Source organism: Ciconia boyciana, chromosome 15, assembly GCF_034638445.1.
Source record: "Ciconia boyciana chromosome 15, ASM3463844v1, whole genome shotgun sequence".
In the NCBI taxonomy this organism is placed as follows: domain Eukaryota; kingdom Metazoa; phylum Chordata; class Aves; order Ciconiiformes; family Ciconiidae; genus Ciconia; species Ciconia boyciana.
In genome coordinates, this window is record NC_132948.1 from 13531805 (window position 1) to 13551623 (window position 19819).

General features: G+C 40.6%; 2 protein-coding genes and 1 non-coding gene across 18 annotated transcripts in view; all 3 read left to right on the forward strand.

The window, feature by feature from the left end:
• Positions 1-43: 43 nt before the first annotated feature.
• Positions 44-11403, forward strand: LOC140659719 (E1A-binding protein p400-like). The gene is made up of 18 exons (XM_072879670.1): positions 44-55; positions 935-1072; positions 1621-1823; positions 1925-2097; positions 3108-3304; positions 4135-4246; positions 4678-4830; positions 5600-5683; positions 6055-6183; positions 6635-6679; positions 6805-6958; positions 7474-7715; positions 7878-8048; positions 8510-8646; positions 9123-9201; positions 9717-9836; positions 10374-10549; positions 10865-11403. The coding sequence occupies exons 3-18, from the start codon at positions 1703-1705 to the stop codon at positions 10932-10934; spliced, it is 2163 nt and encodes a 720-aa protein (XP_072735771.1). The 5' UTR covers positions 44-55; positions 935-1072; positions 1621-1702; the 3' UTR covers positions 10935-11403.
• LOC140660141 (small nucleolar RNA SNORA49) lies at positions 2493-2631 on the forward strand. The gene has a single exon (XR_012045348.1). It is a non-coding gene; the product is annotated as a small nucleolar RNA SNORA49 (small nucleolar RNA).
• Positions 11404-11672: 269 nt separating the features above from the next.
• Positions 11673-19819, forward strand: part of LOC140659716 (E1A-binding protein p400-like) — a 52758-nt gene continuing 44611 nt past the window's right edge. For 10 of the 16 annotated variants that reach the window (XM_072879652.1, XM_072879654.1, XM_072879656.1 and 7 more), the window contains exons 1-3: positions 11673-11822; positions 13900-15253; positions 17457-17567. In XM_072879652.1, the coding sequence (XP_072735753.1) occupies positions 13931-15253; positions 17457-17567 (1434 nt within the window). In that variant the 5' untranslated portion in view covers positions 11673-11822; positions 13900-13930. The remainder of the gene's footprint in view (positions 11823-13899; positions 15254-17456; positions 17568-19819) is intronic. The other 6 variants (XM_072879660.1, XM_072879661.1, XM_072879665.1 and 3 more) reach the window with 1 other exon arrangement.

Sequence of the window (19819 nt, forward strand, 5' to 3'; positions counted from 1 at the left end):
TTGTCTTACAGGCAATTCTGTCAGCTTATTGGTAGACAGTCTCTGAAGCATCAAGGTAAGGTGCTACATGATTCAATTCACATCTTTCTCTTTTTTTTTCTCTCTCTTTTTCTTTTTAACTTTTTAACTATTCAGAAATCAAAATTCTAGAAGCTACAATATCCTCATATTGTAATATCATGTGTCTGTGAAATTAAATTATTTTTCTTCATTAAAATATTTTTCTTGTCTTGCTGCTTTCCTGGAAAAATGAATTTATTAATGCGACAGTGGATGACTTGAGTACTAAATCTAAATCAGTATCTACACTTCTGTGTCCAACTCAGGTACTATGCTAACTCTTTATATGATAGAGTATATACTTGATCATGAACAATGTCTAGTTGCCAAGATTCATGTGTGCATATCTATTCACTGAAATAGTCAAAGCTTTAATATTTAAAGCATGTAGAATATTGTAATTGACTAGTCTCATCCATCTGTACTAGTGGACTCTCCAATGGTGGTTTGAAAGTCCCATTATATTTTTGCTAGTAGGCATAGAGTAGGAAAGCAGATTTTTCATTAAAATACCAAACCTAACATCTGTCCTTGTATCACAAATACTATTCTAATCGTCAGCTTTTCTCCTGCTCACATCTCCTTTCATAGGCATTCATAGAACTCTCGCATTACCTAAATTATCTTTTATTTTCAACTTTCTTTTGCATAAATTTCTTTTTTGCATAAGCTTTATCTGGTCAAAATACATTCAGAGAAGAATTTTGAATTTAAAGGGTATCATAGAAGGAAAAAGACAACTAAAGGAACACCTGGACAAAATATATTTTGGGAATGAGCGCCGTTGTTCCAGAACCCCCCTGTATGGCAGAGACTTGTTGGAAATTTGCTCTTGGATCAGTGAAAGAAAAATCTCTCATCATTGTTCTGCCAGGATTAACAAATGGTGCTGGGCTGGCTTTGCAAATTGCCTTCCATATTCAAGTACTTCAGAGGGTTTAAAGGATCCATTGCAAGAACTCATTCTGACATTGAAGCAGCAACAGATCGCCCAGAAGGATGTTGTTACCAGGTAATTGAGAGAAATCCATTTGCAGTTTTTGCACAAATTTGGTGGGTGTATACTACCATCCAAAACAGGGTATTTGTGTAAAGTACTGTAAAATCCTAAAAGTGATAAATGAGTTGCCTTGTTTTATCCTTATTGCAGGCTAAATTCCTTTATGCAGAGCCTGTTTGCATCCCTGATGTATAATTTTAGATCATTCTAAGATTTTAAAACTCTTAATAGTTCCATGGCAATTGTTATTAGTTATATAACAACTCTATTTTGACATATATTGTATTTTTTGTGTGAATACTTACAAAAAAGTAGGAGTTGTAAATGAGCTTATCTTGGTAACTTTACGGATAGTGGTAATTACCTCTTGTCTTGTTCTGATCTTGAGTGTTTTTGCATTTACTTGATGTTAACATAAAACTTCATCTACTGATTTACTTTCAATTACCTTTAGCCAGGTCCCTTATGCTTCCATGCAGACATCTTTATTACTGTTTTTGAGTAGTTAATAGCCCAAGCTGTTAAAAATTAGTATATTAAAGCTTTGGTTTGTTTTACAGAGATCTGTGCGTATTGCCAGCTGTTGCTGTTGCTACTCCGCGTTTGTACGTAGCAAATCCTCCTCATACATATACCCATGAAATGAAGGTCTTGAAGTTTAATCTAAAGGAACAGATGCTTCCCTACTTCCATTCAATGCAACAGATAGCAAGGCCTCGTTTTCTACAGTTTCCAGATCCCCGACTGGTGCAGCGTGATTCAGGTATTAAAAAACCACCACCACCTGTTAGAACTGTGTGAATGTGCTTTCCCTAATTTTTGAATGCTACCTGCAGAACCTTCAAGTTCTTATTTCATAAACAGGCAAGATGGAAGCTCTGGCTGTCTTGCTTCGGAAGCTGAAAGCAAGAGGACATCGTGTGTTGATTTTGACGCAGATGATTCCAGTGCTTGATATACTGGAGCTTTTCTTGAACTTCCATTTTCTCACACACATAAGAGTTAAAGAGAGTGGTGCTCACAGTTGGCATTATCTGGTAAGAGGACCTCTTACTGATGGTAATAGTGAATAGATGCTCACAGTGGGAGGGAAAATGCTAAAGGGAAGTCTAATACATTTGCAAAATTAATTTGTGTAATTTCATTAGTTATTTAAGCAATTATGTGTGTAGCTGTAGCACAAAATATGTAATTATATATGAAATATGTCAGTCATATTACTATTTGATGAGGCATCCAAGGTATTTCCAAGAGGTATGTCACTAGTTGTCCTACATTTATGAGTAATTTGTGCTTGAAATACAGACGTTTTATTTCACAATAGTGTTTCGAATAATTGCTTTTGCTTTCATTATCTGTAGCTATCTACACTGTTAGTACTTTAAGTGTAGTTGTTAGTACTTTAAGTGTAGTTGCTGTTTTTCTGTTGGCGCTTCCTCAGCCTTACTCCAGGGGCTTTTGTTTTTTGTAGAGTGCCCTGGCATTGCCTGAGGATAGATTGAAAGTATGCTCATTTCCCTCCCCAGTAAGATTCTCAGTATCCTCTGGGGCCTACAATTTGAGCAAACATTAACAATATAGTTAAGTTATTCTTTTCTTATTTTTTATTTCAAATTGCATTGTTATGCTTTCTGTCAGATGCAGGGTAAAACATAAGGGAATACTTTGCCTTAAAGCAACACAAGGCAGCACAATAGAAGGGATTCAATTTAGTCAATAGACAAGAAAAATGATGAAGCATGCTCAGAATGTGATAACCCACTCAGGTGTGCTTAGTCATAGGACATAATGCGACTACTGTAATACATCTTCAGATTTTTATCTGGTTAACTGCACCATAAATTAATAGTTTTAATGGTACACAAATTAATTTTGAACGGTGTAGATCTGTAATGTGGGCAGTCAAATAGCTTAAAATGTTAGCAAGCTTAATGTAGGTTGGGGAAGTAATAAGAAAGCAATTTTTTTGATCTTCTGTAAAAATGTTTAGAGATTTATGCTTTATTAATGTGAATTTGTAATTAAGTTGCTTGTCTCCCCATTTTAGGAATCCATAAAAAACTTCAATGAAGACAAGCGATTCTTCTGTGCTATTCTTTCTTCCCACACTCCTTCCACAGGTGTCAGCCATGTAGATGCTGACACTGTTGTCTTCTATGACACTAATTTAGATCCGGTGATGGATACAAAAGCCAAAGAATGGTGTCATAAAATTGCAAGAGACAGAGATATTCACGTATACAGGTGACTTTTATGCTAAGAAATAGTGTAGGTGTTTTAAAATCACAAATAGAGGGAAGATGTTTTTAGGTGAAACTAGAATTTTTGGTTGAAGTTGTCCTTTAGTTTGTCATTTGGTCTTTTAAGATCCCTTTAAAGATTGGATCAGTCAGACATACTTCTTCCCTTCAGACTAAAGGGAAAATGGAAACCCTGTCCTGTCCTTTCCCTTACTGTATCCTCTCTTCCTGTCTTTCCCTCCCACTTTCATCTTGTAAGCCATCTGGATTTCTGTGTTGGGACAGTCAAAACGAACTTTAATATCTGTAGGTGTTTCCTGCTCTTGATAAACAATAAATGTCTTTCTTGATGGTCTATCCTTGGATTTCAAATCCACTAGATGTTCATGTAGTTCTAAGATGTATTTGAAAGCTTCTGTCAAGTGACTGTTTCTTTTTCTGGAAGGATGTGCTGAGAGCAGGGGGAGCTCTTGCCCACTTTACACCACTGGCCAAGTACGCATGGGTGGTGTCTGTTAGCAAATACCCTGCTATGGTAAGGATTTTTTAAAAATCCAGTTGTATAGAAGGCAATACTGTTTATTGTTCATTTGGTAAATAAGAACTTAAAAGAACCTGGTGTTTTGAAAACATGAAATCAGATGTAAAAAGAAAGCTTTCCTCTTAGAAACTAAAAAAGAATACAAAACTTCCTATGAAAATACCCGATGGACTCTAAACGAGTGTTGGTGCTCACTGCCATAGGCAAGGAATGTTAGACATGAAACAGTTGAGTTTCAGGAAGTGTCACTGTTTTCTAGGGAAGAGTATTTAATGAGTTTCTTTGTTTTACAGGCTTGTAAGTGGTAATTCTGTTGAAGAGAGGCTGTTGAAAAAAGGTATTAAACATTTGATTCAAGAAGTGGCTGCTCAAGGAGATGATTGTTCAACAGACTTTTTAACTCAGGTACTGTAATGTTAAAAATGTGAGCAGTTCTTCAATGATATGTAAAAAAATAAGTGCTTTACTAGATCAAAGTCAGAATTTTAAACATCATCTAGTTTTGTATTTCTTGTTTGGGGGCCAGTGGTTGTAAAGAGACTTGTCTGGGGGCCAGTGGTATGTGATCACAGTTAAAATCAGTAAAAATCCTGAATTGTTAGCTCGTATAGAAAACGAGAAGATAAAAATATCTAGAAAGAAAACTGTGTTTGTTCCAGTAATAATTTTACACTATTTTTGCTATTGTTTTAATAAAATGAAAACAACTTCTTCTGCAGCAAAAGGTGTCAGATATGTCTGTAATCTGACTTTTCTAAACTCAATTTTAGGATGATTAAATAACTTTTGACATCATACATTGTCTTATCGAATACTTGAAAACATGTTTCCATAAGGTTCTTTGCTCTGAATATGGAAAAGAGGATTCCAGAAAGTTTACAGAAGAGACACGATCCGAGATAAGAGATGGCATAGATTCAGAGTTGTATGATTCAAGAAATACCATGGTTCCTTCACAGTTAGAACAGCTGGTTAACTTTGTGGATGAGGTATGACGATTTATCTTGTTTTATGTAAAACTTCAGAAATATTTGCAATTTACTTTCCTGTGCAACAATCAAATGGCTTTCATAAAGTACCTTATTTCCACTCCATTTACATGAAACTCTTCTGTGCAAACTTAAATATTGAAACAATCCTGGGAGGTAATCTGAGCTTGTTGATAGATCTGTTCATGTAGTGAAACATTTAAGTCACCAATTGTTCTCCTGAGGATTGTGAAGCCATTGGACTAAATTGTATCTTGTGATACAAAACTGTTTTTTACAGTCCTGTGCTTTGCCAGATACTTGTGTTTTTTCCTAAAGTCTTTGGATCTCTTTCTTCTTAACCATGAAATGACTATTCTTAGCATTCCCTAAGTTCTGTCAGATTCTGATTGTCTCCTTTTCCCTTTGGCGACTTGTGCAGAACCCAAGTAGCAGCCTGCTTACTAATAACCAGTCAAGAGTGTGCATAGTAACTCGGATGGTTTGGTTTGTTTTTTTTTTTTCAGTTAGGAAAATGGGAGCCAGTAGTTGGAGCCTATTCTCAGTGATACTGGTGGGACGTGAGCAGACTAGCGAGGGACCAGAATATCAGATTTTTGGTCCTTAGGTCTTTTTTCTCCCTTAATTATGGTGCCATTATTTGCAACTGAAATAAATACATTTATTGGTGGGGGTGTTTTTCTGCTTGTTTTTAAATCACTGGTTGATTCTGTGTTTCTAATTCAAGAGCTAAATAACTAGCAATGTGTCAAAATGTTTTTCTGAACAGCTTAAGCCAATTGAAAAGTATGCGTTGAATTTCTTGGAATTGTTTCATACTTTGAATGATCAAAAAAGCCAGAGAGTCACCAAGGTAAGCAACTATATTTCATTTTCTGAGTAATTAATGAAAGCAAAATAGAAAACCCCAACTGTTGTCAGATTTTATTTTTTGTTTGTTTATTTGCATTTTTGTTTGTTTTTTTGTTTATGAGCACTGAAATTTTGCTCGAAATGATGGTGGTCTAAGAACACATTGGTTCCTAATTAACAGGTAGACATATTTCCCTTTCTCTTTACTGGTATGAGGGCCTCACCCAAGAATGAAAACTCAGTTTAACTAACTTTGCTATGACTGTTAGCCTATAAAAGGTGAGACTCAAATCAGTGGCAATTTACTGCTGTTAGCATATTTATTGTGAAAAGTGGTAATATTTTGAATTGTACAAATTTTCTTCCTAAAAGGAGTTAAAAACTGCAAATATAAAATGGGAATATCAGCATGCCAAGGAGCTGGAAAAGGCAGAAGACAAGTTTCAGCAGGAAGTGAAAGAGGAACTTTTAACCTATACCAGACAAGATGCTTATAACACGGTAACATCAAGGGATCTCCAAGTCCCTGCTTTTCGAAGAATTTGCATATTGGACTATGAACCATATATTTAAGTATGTCTGTTGGGTTTGTATTGCACTGGGCTTGTGCCCTTGCACAAGTATTGTACTCTTGAAATTGAAGCTGTCACTCTGTGGACAGTTTTAATTCTGTAGAGTAGCAAGTTGCTGTTTTAGCAGGACTGTCAGTGTGTAGGTTGACTTGGAATCGCACAGTTATGTATCAAGGCAATAATAACTGATGGAAGAGACTGAGAAAAATATGCTGCCTTTTGAAAATTAAGATTAATTCCTTAAAATATATTTTTTTTATAACTTTTTAACTATAGTTATTGCAATCATGCTTATGTTTCTAAATGCCAGGTAACCTAAATGCTGGGTTTTGGGCTGGATGATGTATTGAGGTATCAAAAATTTCTTGTTTCTCACACAGGAATTTGTCTGTGAAGGCCCAGATGGAGAAATAGAAATAATGCCTGTAAGTCAGTAGCCCTTATTTCATCTGAAGGAAACCTTACCTAAAATACTTTAATTAGTGGCAAACTATGGATTGTTTGTTGTTGTTCCTGATGTTTTGTGGTTTGTGGTTTTTTTTTTTTTAAGCTTTGGACTCCCCCTGTTGTACCTGAGAATCATGATGATGTCTACACTGATTCTGTTATGTGTCTGATGTATAGTAGTACCCCGATTCCAGAGTCTGAGCTTCCACCTCTGTTTGTCAGGAACGCGCGTAAGCGGCAGAGAACAGATCTGTCTTGTAAGTTGGATTCAAAATTGCATGGGAAGGTGCGGTAGTGTTTTTGTGTGAAACAATATGAAAACTCTTTTGCAAGAATATCTTTAAGTTCGTGCTTACAAATTTAGACAAGCATGTACCATTATCTCTGTTAAGCTTCATATCACTCAGACAAATGATTGAATGTAGAGTGAGAGCAGAGGGAGCGCACTCTGAAAACTTGCTGTTGTCCTTATGAATTAGAAATAGAAATACGGGTGATTTAAAAGAGCGTAAGTAAAGCAATGAGACTCCTGTGCGTGCATTTGATCTGTTTTTAAGCTTATTTTCTTAGTGAAGCGAGCAGCTATTTAAAAATGACTGACCAAGTTAAATACTGTACTAGGGGACCATAGGTTGAAGGTACCTGCATTCAGAAAAGTACTGCAAAAGACTTATCATTAGTCAGATGATTTGCAGCAATCAGTTTTCTCTCATGATCTTGTTGCACAAAGTTCCTTTCTCACTGGAGATAACAACTTTGTCCTGTCAATTAGCTTCAGGTGAGAGAAAGAAGCATTGCCGTAGAAGGATGGTTGTTCCTCCGCCTTCACTTTTCAATCAAGTGACTCCAAGAATACTGAAAACACGACAGAAGAGCAAAGCTCAGAAGAGCCTCCTCTTGGTAAAACAGCAAACCTATTTTGCAAGACCTTTGTCAGCTCTCATCAAGTCAGCGGCTGACACTGGGCAAGATAGTCCTGCATGGCTAATTGTTGAAGACTTGGCACTGTTAAAAGTAAGTTGGTACTTTGTTTTTATTGACTTCAAAAACTCTTTACTTGGAAGTTTATTACAGCATCCATAGACCTTGATTAATAAAGGATTATACCTGCTCGTGCACACAAGAAAAGCATTTAATTGAAACATTACACTGGTTTGATTTCTCTCTGCCTCCTAGGCGGTGAAACAGTTACGGGCACTTCCTTTAAACCCTGCTATTGTGTCACCAGCACAGCCAGCAAACTGGGACTTTGTCAGCGATGTCGTTAACTCTTGTAACTATGTTTATCGCTCCCCAAAGCAATGCCAAAATCATTACATAAAAGCATTTGCAGGTCCAGAAGGACAGGTGAGTTTAAGTTGAAATGTGCATTACATTGTGAAGACTTGGGGTTTTTTTGTTTTTTGTTTTTTTTTAAAATCCTCATTGCTGTTAGTGGACTACACGAGTGTTTAGTAAGCAGAATCATAACCATATTTTAGAATTTTGAATAGCTTGGTATAAAGCAAATGCTAGTAAATACCTTCCCCTGTCAGTATGACTACTATACGTTATATTTATTATCGTTTCCATACACTTAAGAATATGAATTTCCCCAGTGCTGTGACAATGATATGACCTTGGATGTATCACTTGGCACTATCAGTATATTAAAAATAAGGAAGGGGAGCTATTTATTTTAACTTTTATTTAAGTGGCAGGATATGAATAGTCTTCAGTCAAGGCTATTGTAAACGATGATTTTTGAGACAGGGCACTTGTGAATACTTATTTTTGGTACCTAAGCCTTCAATTTCTATTTATTCCAGAATATAGGTGGTTATCCTCTTCGTGTTAGACAAGCCTATGCTAAGGACCAGAATTCTGAGCGTACTCAAATCTACATGAATCACTTTGAGTTGATGATAATGACTGCTAGAAAAAGAAGTTCCTCAAATAGGTTTCTGTAAGTTTACTTCTACTGTCAATGATGTTTCTCAGATCTAGCATTTAAACAGTTTGGGGGCCTGATTGGTGAAATTTTCTTCTCTTCAGCACAAATGTATTTCACAGTGGCATTTCTCATCAGAGGTGCTGTGATGGCTTTCAGCCTTAAGTTAAAATAGTGCATATACCATCAAAGAATCAAACCGGTGCTTGGGCTGATGTAAAGAAAAGCTTGAAGTGCTTCAGTATTGCTCCATGTGATGTACCAGGAGGGTCAGCCCAGGCTTTCCTCAGCTCTTTCCTCAGGTCTAACAATGTAGCTGTCATATTTCTAGGTAAAGAAGTGGCTGGAGTTCCCTGCTAATCCTTAGCTTTGTCAAACCTTAATTGCAAAGTCCTCTCACAGAATTTTAGAATTCTTTCTGTTAAAATGTCATTAATATTAAAATAGATGCATAAAATTAAGTTAGCTTAAGCTATTTCATTTACTTCCAGTGCAGATGACTATGACAATTTACTACCGATGTCTGAAGTTGTTTCCATCTGTGCAGAGCCTGTGACGATGCAGGAAAAGGTCCGTTCAGTTTTTCCACGTGAATTCCATTCTGTACATTCTTTTCAATAACTTTTCAATTCTTTTCAGTTTCAAATACTTTTTAATTACCTTTTCCTGTAAAAACAATGGGAAAGGCTGGGAATAAGGAAAAATTACCAGGGTTTTTGGAAGACTGAAAATTGTTCAGTATGGGTTTTGACTGCCTAATCCCCTTTATCAGTGCATCAAAGCTATCAGCTATCAGTTGTCCATTCCAGATCTATTCCCTTACTGTATTGTGGTTGTCTCATCTTTTGGCATTTTAGCCATGTCAGAAGCAGGCAACCATGATACAGAACAACTTTTTGTCAAGTCAGAATTTTCTGTCGCAATTATTGGTATAGACAACTAGGAATTCACTTCAGGATAAATCTTTACATGACTTCATGGCAACGGTCATGCTTTTGTTCTGTTCAGAATTAAAACAATTAAAAGGAAACCTCCTGCTGTGATTTCTGCCCCCCCCCGCCCTTCCTCTACTTCTGCTGTCATAGGCATTGACTGAAGAACAAATAGCTCCACGACTGCAGGAGCAACAGCCTAGGCAGAAGCAAGGAGAGGAACAAACAGTGGAGCAAATCCAAATCCAGCGTCAACCACAGGGGGAAACGCAGGTGAGAAACAAAAAACACGATTGCCACGTGGTATGTGAATTCACTTCACGCCAGCAGTTGCAGGCAGAGAAATACGTCCCTCCCGGCTAAATGAATCTGTGAGCCCAGATTCATGTGCACTTATGGCATCTGTTTTGACTTCGCTGAGGCTGTGTGTAGGACTCTCAGGAAATCTGGAGAATTGGGACGTTGAGTAGCAGGAGCATTTCGTTTTATCTGAGCTCAGGTGAATGGACTTAAATGTTACCAAAAATACAGTCTTGTTGTTCAAGGATGTATTCAAAGAATCATTGTAGACAAGCTCCTTCTTAAAGATACAGAATTTTGGGCTCCATCCCAGATTTTATGATGCTGAAAAAGGAATTCCATATATAGAGAGGAACAAATGTCATTTCATGGTACTGACATAATTGGACTTGTCCAATGTATTTATCTCCCTCATTGGAAGAATTTCTTAAAACTTCACACCCCCTTTTGTGATCACTTTAGAACACCTGTAAATGTTAAAACCACAAGTTCATTTTGTGACACTTTCAGGCTTCGGGACGTACGCTCACTCCAGCCGTGGTGTCCGTGGTACCCGCCATCCCAGCGCAGCTGGAGCCCACGACACCCCGCCAGTTTTTTCAAGCAGAAGCATTTGACAGCATCAGTTGGAACCATCGCTCTGATGACAACTGTGCAGATGCTTTTGGTGGCTCCGCTTATATCAGGTAGCCTTCTACTTTTTATTTTCAGTTCGCATTTTGCTATTGAAAATAAATCCTCAAATCTTTATTAAATAGCATTGCTCACTTTAAAATTTATTCACAATAAGTGAAAATAATGGGAGGATAGTCTTTCAGTAACTCTTTAGAAAACAGTATATCCCTAGATGCTGTACTACTTAAGTGTAATTAATTTTAATTACATAGAATTTTAAACACTGTCATCTTTGTATACTGTCACTTATTTTCAGCTTTAGCTTAGACAGTTTTCTCGCTATACTTTTAGCTAGTAACCAATATTCATCTAATATTTAATTTTAGATTTCATCACAAAAAGTTCCAGGAACCAGGTCCCGCTCATCAGACCACAGTGACTTCTTTGCACAGATGAAGTCAGTGTAGAAGTCACCCCGATGGCGGACCGCAGGCCCCTGCCAACCTCCGGAAAGCAAAGTGCGTGCAGCCTGGACTCGGCGTACGCGACATCCTCGGTAGCTGATGTTAAAGTAGCGAAACGTCTGCTTTGTAGATGAGAAGGGGATGTCATTCTTTAGCAGGTAGAAGTTGTATCTTCTTTATTGCTAAACTATTGCCCTGTGTTTTTGGGCAGTACTTTATTGTAATCTAGAGCAGCGCTAGGTTACTACTTTTTTTTTCTTCTTCTTCCCTTTGCATCGCACGATTTTATTGCCCCTGCTCCAGGTACGCGGTGTCCAGTTCGTCCTGTAGGTAGGCAAGTTTTCCTTGTGGGTTTTTACACTACATCTTGAAGAAAACCCTCGGCACCGTTACCTGCCCAGACTGAACTTACTCTTTGACCGGCTGTTGCACCCCCGCGCCTGCGCTACAATAAAAGTCAATTTTCCGTCCTGTCCCCGAGTCTGGTTCCTGCGCGCCCCGTGCCCGCGCTCCCGCCCGGGGCAGGGCTCCCCGTCCCGACGCGCAGCCAGGGCCGCAGGAGCCCGCGGGCGCCGGCCTCGCCGCCTCCCGCCCTCCCGGCGGCCTCCGCCCTCCCGCCCTGCCCGGCGGCGAGCGCGGCGCGGGGCCCGGCCGGCCGCTCGGGCGGCGGGACGGCGGCGCGCAGGCGCAGGCGCTGGCGGCGGCGCAGGCGCAGAGCGCGCTCCGGACGGCGGGGCGGCGGCGCAGGCGCCGGGAGCGGAGCGAGGCGCAGGAGGCGCGGTTTGTCTCCTGCCGGCGCTGGTAGCGGCTGCCGCTCCGGCCGCCCCCCGCCCCCGCTTCCTGTGAGGAGCGAATGGAAAGTCTGGCCCCGGCGCCCGCGGTAAGTGGGGCCCGCGGGGCCCGGGGGGGCCCTGGGGGGGGGGCGCCCGGGCCCCGCTCCTCCCCGCCTCGCCGGCCCCGCAGGCCTCGGGCCCGAGGCCCGGCGGCACCGGTCCTGGCGGCGGGGGCGGCCGCGGAGGAACGGGCCTTCCCCGCGCCGCCGCACGGCTCTGGGGCGGGGGGGCGCCGGGGGCGGGCAGGGCCGGCCGCGTCCCGCCGAGGTGGGGGGGGGAGGGGGGGAGTGGCGGCGGCGCTTCTCGGGGCGCTGCCCCTGCGGGGGGGCGCCCGCGCGGGCCTCGGCGGGGAAGCCCCGCGCGAACTTCGGGCGCCGGCCCGCGGCGGGGCTGGGCGCTCGCCCTGGGCCCGGGCCGCCGCCTGGGCCGTTCGCGTACTTCAGTGTTCGCACACAAAAGGCGATCCCCGCTCCCCGGGCGGGCAGAGGCCGGCGGCGGCGGCAGCAGCGTGCTGGTGACGCTTCCTTATCAGCGTGTAATTAATTAAGTGTTTTCACTTGGGCCGTAAATGTTAGCGAGGTATCGGTAATTAGAATAATAAGACCTTGTTACTGGCGATAGGTGATATCATTTGCATCTTAATTATTTGGTATCCGTGCTATGAAAGAGTCACAATACCACGAAGTGTTGCAGTATTACTAAATCTTTTGGAAAAGGTGCCTGTAAGGAGTGGAATGTTTTTTTCCCTTCCCGCTCTGCTGAGGGATTTCCCTCAGATTTGAGCTTCGCGGAGCGGGAGGGAGGAAACCTGCCGAGAGCTGTGTTTTAGTCCCCGGGCAGGCTGCGCTCCGCCGTGCCTCCCCGCCGTGTGCGGTCCGGTACTCCGGAGCAGCCCCTCTCCTCTTCTGCAGCCTCCTGTCGCTAGCACGCCTCTGACCTGACACCGCTCCTCGGCTTCCTCGCCTTCCCGGGAAGCCCTCTCTTTCCCGGGGGCGAGGAAGGGAATATCTCCGTCCCCAGGGCTTGAGCGGGTTGGTGCAGATAGCCCAGCACAGGGCAGCGGATGAGCTGCGTTGTGTTTCCCTGCCCGAGCAACAGACGCCGAGCGGGGCGGTCAGTCAGCCGCTGCATCGCCTACCTTTCCAGTAGTGCTGCTGCCTGTCGCCACTTGTAACCGACTTGAGAGTTAGGAGCGAAGACGAATGGCAGCACACTTGTCTGTGTGTGTGGCCTGAGATACCAAAACCGAAGCTGTTGTTTTCAAAATATGAGAGAGATTTTTTTTTGGGGGGGGGGGAAGATCAGGTTTCATTTTCCTTTTGCTCCTACTACTATGTGACACCCAGCACTGAACCTACCTGTCAGTGCATGTCAGTGGAATTTTTTTTTTGTCAATGATTGAAATACAAAACCAGAATGTTTTTGGATTTCGGGATAGCTTGGCTCAATAGACAGCATTTTAAATGAAAAGCAGATTTGGATTCATTTTCATCTCTTTAAGGGGTTAGTGTTGTGAAGGAAAGAGAAGGCAGAGTTAAGTATCAGGTACAATACTTTTTCAAACATCTAGATGATTTGACAGGGAGATTTTTCATGACACGTTTTTTCTTCAGGAGCTAGAACAATAAAGTTGAATAGCCTGTGTCCATTTTTGTTTAGTTATTGTCGAGGAAACATACCGTAGATTTTAAGCAACTGTTATGTTATCGACAACATCGTATTAAGTGTTAAAAGCACTGAAGCATTGGGAATAACCATGTTTCAAAAAAGAGTAGATACTTTTGATATTGGAGACTGTTGATTCTTTAAGTTCCACAGAAAGGAAAAAAATATTTTTTAAAAACTATTTGAAGTTATTCTAACTAGCTGAGAGGAACGTATCATTTGTAAAACTATTCAATAGCACTTTGTTAGCTAGAGAAATGTACGAGGGATTTAAGCGAGCTTTTGTGGTGATGAAAATTTTAGATAATTTGACTGATGACATAAAACATTTTAAGTAACTGCAAAGACAGGGTAACAGAGTTCTTACTGTAAGGTAGTCTTTCGAATAGTCACAAAATAGTTTCAGTGACAGAAATATTTTTACCTTCCCTGAATTTCTGTTTTTGTGTATTTCTTTAGAGTAAACTGTAAAAAACCTAGAACAGTGAGAATGCACCATGGTAATGGTCCTCAGAATGCTCAGCGCCAGCTCCAGAGGTCCAGGTCCTTCACGGGCAGTGAGGGAGAAGAGCAACAGGCAAATTTACCCCAGTCCCCTGCAGCTTCTTTTGCACCTTCTGCAAGTCCATCTGCACCCCAGTCCCCCAGTTACCAAATACAGCAATTTATAATGAGTCGAAGTCCAGTAGCTGGGCAGAATGTGAACATCACGCTGCAAAACGTTGGACCGGTGGCTTCAGGAAACCAGCAGATAACGCTTACCCCATTGCCAATTCCAAACCCAACATCACCGAGTTTTCAGTTCAGTCCTCAGCAGAGGCGGTTTGAGCATGGATCCCCATCGTATATTCAAGTTACGTCACCGCTGCCTCAACAAGTTCAGTCTCAAAGCCCTACACAGCCTAACCCTGTGCCGGTGCAAACGTTACCGAATGTTCGGGCAGGCACTCCAGGCCCTGGCTTGGGTATGTGCAGCCAGAGCCCTACTAGAGGATTTGTAGATGCTAGCGTGCTTGTGAGACAAATCAGCTTGAGTCCTTCAAATGGTGGACACTTTGTGTATCAAGAAGGACCGGGAATTGCACAAATTGCTCAAGGAGCTGCCGCACAAGTACAGCTTCCGTCCTCCGGGACCCCTGCTACGGTAAGGGAACGCAGGCTTTCACAACCTCATTCTCAGTCTGGTGGCACCATTCATCATCTCGGTCCTCAAAGTCCTGTAGCTAGCGGAGCAAATATGCAGTCTTTGACTAGCCCAGGCCATATTACGACGACCAGCTTGCCACCCCAAATCAGCAATATTATCCAAGGGCAACTTATGCAACAGCAGCAGCAAGTGCTTCAGGGACAGCAGCTGGGTAGACCCATCGGATATGACAGGACTTCTGGTGGATTGATAGCAGGAGTTGGAGGACCTAGTGCATTTGGAATGACATCACCACCTCCTCCCACAAGTCCTTCACGGGCCACTGTACCACAGGGGCTGTCGAGTCTTCCTCTTACTCCTACAGTTAATACAGCAGTGAAAAAACAACCCAAAAAATTGGAGGAGATTCCTCCTGCCAACCAAGAGACTGCTCAAATGAGAAAACAATGTTTGGATCATCACCACAAGCAGATGGAAATTCTTAAGGAAACTTTTAAGGAATGTTTGATTGAACTGTTTTTCCTGCAACATCTTCAAGGGAATATGATGGACTTCTTAGCTTTTAAGAAGAAACATTGTGTTCCACTGCAAGCATACCTGAGGCAAAATGACTTGGATCTGGAGGAGGAAGAAGAGGAAGAACAATCTGAGGTCATCAATGATGAGGTAAGAAATCTGTTGGTTAATGGCTTGGAACAAAATCCTAGATGAAGTTGTGGCACCTGGATTGTGAAGTATTAGAGAATGTGACAGTACCTGAAAAATCATTTTTACTTGATGAAGTACGGCATTTTTTCTTTAAATAGTTGGTCTGAGAGAATGCAGTTCTGCTGGGTAGTGTGATTCGACAGGTTGGTTTGAGCGTGCCGTTAGATGTATGTATTTAAAAGAAAAGAACAGAGAGGTAAAAGGAGCTTTCACTGTCCTAGTTAGTATGTAAGCCAACACGCAAATAAAGATGGCATTGGTGTGGAAGCTGTTTTAAGCTATCAGAATGAGTATGAGTAGGAATCATAGATTAAATTTCACTTATGCAAACCAAAAAAGAATAAGCAAAATGTCTTGTAAGAGGTTAACCTTTATTTGATTCGTGTGACTTCTAACCATAGGTGGCACTGAAGTTCAGCGTTGCTGTGGCCAACAAAAAATCTGAAGTTATTTCATTACTCAGAGAGAACATGTGAATCGTAATGTGTGTGGGTCCATAGTAATGAATCAGGTTACTTAAGCTATCTTAGAGCCCCGTGCATGTATTGCTCTCTAAATGATTAAAAAATAGCACTTACGGACTGGACAGTAACAAGTTAACTTTGTTACTTACGCAAAGGTTTAAAATTACTAACTTGAATTCACTGTTTCTTGATGGCAAAGGACTTGAAATAAGCTTGCCGCAGACAGATGCTGTGCGACTTTTCCTGCACGTCTGTGCCCATTTGTGTGGCTCTGGACCGGCAGCACTCCCGCGGGTGCTGGAGCAGTGCCTGTCTTGTGCGGCACCTACCTGCAAGCCTACATGGCAAGTGCTTGCAACAGGGTAGATATAACCGATGCCACTGCATCGCCTGGCACTCACAAATACCTTTTAAAATTTGTAAAAATATATACGGGTATATAGTTGCCAGTTTGTAAAGAACCAACCCAAACCTGTTATGTAAAGAAACTCATATTGCTTTGCAATAGATGTTAGAAATGAGTGTCTTCAGTGAAAATTAGTGACTCTCTTAGGTGTGAATCATTAGTGATCATATCTTCAGTTGGAATTTGTGGGAAATTTTAACAGTATAACAGCTGAAGTTAAATTTGTTTATTGTTTTGTGGTCTAAACTTCTTGACTAGGAAGAATATATTTCTGCTTGTGATAGTTATTGATAATTTTGAAGGAATCATTTCTTTCTAAATATAGTAACATAAAAGCTAGCCTGTTATTGTAATTTATTGACAAGGGATATTCAGTATTTTTTTTCGCCTGGTTTGTATTTTGTCAGACTGTTTAGGTGTTCTTGTTGGGTTGTGTGTTTGTCAGCTGGAGTACCAGGTATTTTTAACTGCAATACGTGCATTTTGAGAGCTCTTTGGCGGCTGTGAATTGTATAGGTTCATTGAAGTCAGTGGAGCTACTACAATTTACGTCCGTTGAGGCTCTACCCCTCGGTCTTTCGGGTTTGGAGTTTGCTGTACTTCACTGCCTTCTTGTGTTGGATGTCTTTTGTTTGTGAAAGCTGCTTGTCCCTTTAACTGCTGGAGAATTTTGCAAAGTGCAACAGCAAAAGTCTTTACGTGTTTTCAAATGATGAATCCTTTTGAAAGATTAAGACATCTTTTGAGTATGTTCTTTCTTTGTATTTTTTTGTCTTCTTCTCTTTTATTTCCCCCTCCCCCCTCTTTATCACTTTCTGCTAAAGCAACGCACTTCATCCCTTGCCTGGAAAGGTTGATCACTTTGGGAATTCAAGGGGAGAGCGAATGGTGGCTGTGCTCATTGCTTAAATAAATGTTGGAGCTCTCTTAAGTTCAAACTGTCTGTCATGCTAATTTGTTGTCTGTTAGGAGCAGCAATCATTAAATTTAAAACACACTTTTATGTTAGCTGGATTTAAGAAAAGGTTTCCAGTGATGAGAAGTCACTATAAATAGTCAAGGCCATACTCTGTTCCGCTATTAAAAGCGAGACAGAACTCTTCAAAAACAGCCTGCATTCAAACCTAGCCATGCTGATGGTCGTTTAGTTATAATCCCCTCTTCAGTGAGGTACCATCAGTACAAAATGAGTGTGTTGAACAGTACAAAAAAAAAAAAAAAAAAGAAGAAAAACTTTTAAAAAGAAAATGATTCTCCCTTCTTTTTTTTTTTCCCAAAATATTTCTCTCAGGTAAAGGTTGTGACAGGAAAGGATGGGCAGACTGGTACTCCTGTCGCTATAGCAACCCAGCTTCCTCCAAATGTTTCTGCTGCTTTTTCATCCCAGCAGCAACCATTTCAGGTACTTTTCAATGGTTCTAAAATGTAGTTTCATCCCAGATTTTTTTTCTTCATTCAGATTTGATATTTCTTAGATGAATTAGAATTTTCCCAAGAGCCCATCCCTTATCATCTAAATGAAACAAAAAAACCCCTTTGCAATCTTCAGATGCATCAGTATTAATGAAGCCTTGAGGAAGTTAAATCTTTGTCTCCAGGTTGCTGGCTTATTTCATTAACTTTCAGCTTGAATGTTTTCACTTTGGTTTGTTTGTCTTTTGTTTCCCTAATGCATTTGGTTCATTTGTGCATTCTGCATAGTGATAATATGGATTCTTTTGTCTGTGGCACTGTAATTGTGGATTTCTCCTAAATTTCTTTTCTTTTTTTCCTTATCTATTAAGGTTTTGAGTATGGCTACAGAAGGTTTTGGATTTGCCTCCCCTGAAATGTTTTAAACAGCAATAATAACCCTCTGACACATTTTTTTAAAACAACTAACCACTTTCCGTTAGCTCTACCATAAATGTTGGGAAGAAGAAACTGAAGTGCCTATTTTTTATTATATAAGTCCTTTTTTACGTTTTTTTTTTCCTTTTTTTTGTACAAGGAATACAAATGTGATAATCAGTTAAAATTTTTGTGGATCAGTAATGGTGCAACTTTTAAATTCAGGCTAGTACGGGTTTATGCAGCTGCCTTCAAATCTGTGCTACCCAGTCATCATTGCTTGTACCTGAGAAGTAATATACCCTAATTCCTTTCCAACTACAATATTTGCCTTTTAGCTCAATTATATACACTTGAATAGCAGGTGTTAGAGGGTGAATTACTCTGCTGTACCATGGAAGCTGTACAGTCTGCACTGCCTTCATCTAGGTTTTGGAAAAAGGAGAGTTAAATGAATTGTAAAATGGGTTGTATTCCTCTGTCTGAGAAATGGGATGTTCACTGTGGTATTTTACAAATGAGTTGCATAGTTAAGGGGCTTGCACTGAGAGCTCTGTGTTATGGCCAATACTGACATGTCTTGGAAGTCTCCTTAGGTAGTCAGGCTTCATCTAAGCTGTTTAAAATATGTAATACTGTATTAGGTTATTTATTACAGTGATTAGGGTTATCCTCAAGCTATAGCTACAGCAGTCATGAAGTACTTTTGAAAGTATTACACCATTTCAGACCTGTTTCAGAGAAACTAGCAGGTACATGCTAAAAGCATACAAAACTCTCTGTGTAATTGCCATAATACCTTTTAGCACAAACTGTTAACAGAGAGTATCATCTCTTCCCATCTGTCTTTCTCTTTGTAACTGTTTATAGAGAAATAATGTGTCCCGATCAGCATCATCATTCAAATTTGCGTGCATAAGTGCACCACTCAGAATGATTATTGTGGGCGTGCCGCATAATCATGACCTCTGGAGAACTACATTATTTTAATTAAAGTTAGGACAGTTTTAGTCTAATATTAGTGGTATGTGACTGCAATTTATAAAGATGTAACATCTTTGCTCTTTGAAGCGTCTGGCCTAAATTACGTGGTGATAATGCAGACAGCTGGGAGGCGTACTCTTAAGAAAATGTCAGTCAAAAATCCTAAAGTAGAGATGCGGCCTGAAACTGAGTATGCAATCATCCAGAGTAAGAGTAGGTGAAATAAAGGGCATCTGAAGGAGAGTTTGGAGAACATACTTTCTTAAACTGATGTCCCAGAAAGCATTTGATGCAAACAGGACATAAGCTGAATGTGTTAATTAATCCGGTAGCACTGTAGAAAGTAAGTTCTTGTGACTTATTTTGAAAATTTTGTAAATGCCGAAGTGCACGATGCTCTGCCAGACACTGGCCGTTGGACTTGAAATATGCTGCATGTCTGCCTTGTGAGAAGACAAACGTTTGAAAACTTAATCCATATTGAGTGTGATACGACAGTGAACCATGACCATTAGGGATGAATATGAGTCAGAGATTCTTAAAACCAAAATTCACATCTTAAGGCTATAGCTGTAGTGCTAGAGTGGCCACAAATGCCGTCACAGCAGCAAAGAGATTAAACGTTATTAATTCATAGCTATTGGTAGAATCTGAGTGGCAGGAGATATATTCAGCTCAAAAAGGAGTATTTGAAAGCATTGAAGATGTAGGGTTGTGACGGCTATGGTTTATTTCAATATAGACTGGTGTTTACTTCCTTAGGCTTAATTTATATTGGTAGAATTTCTATTAAAAAACAGAGAAGAAAAGACCTGTGAATAAACTAGAAGATTCTTTTTG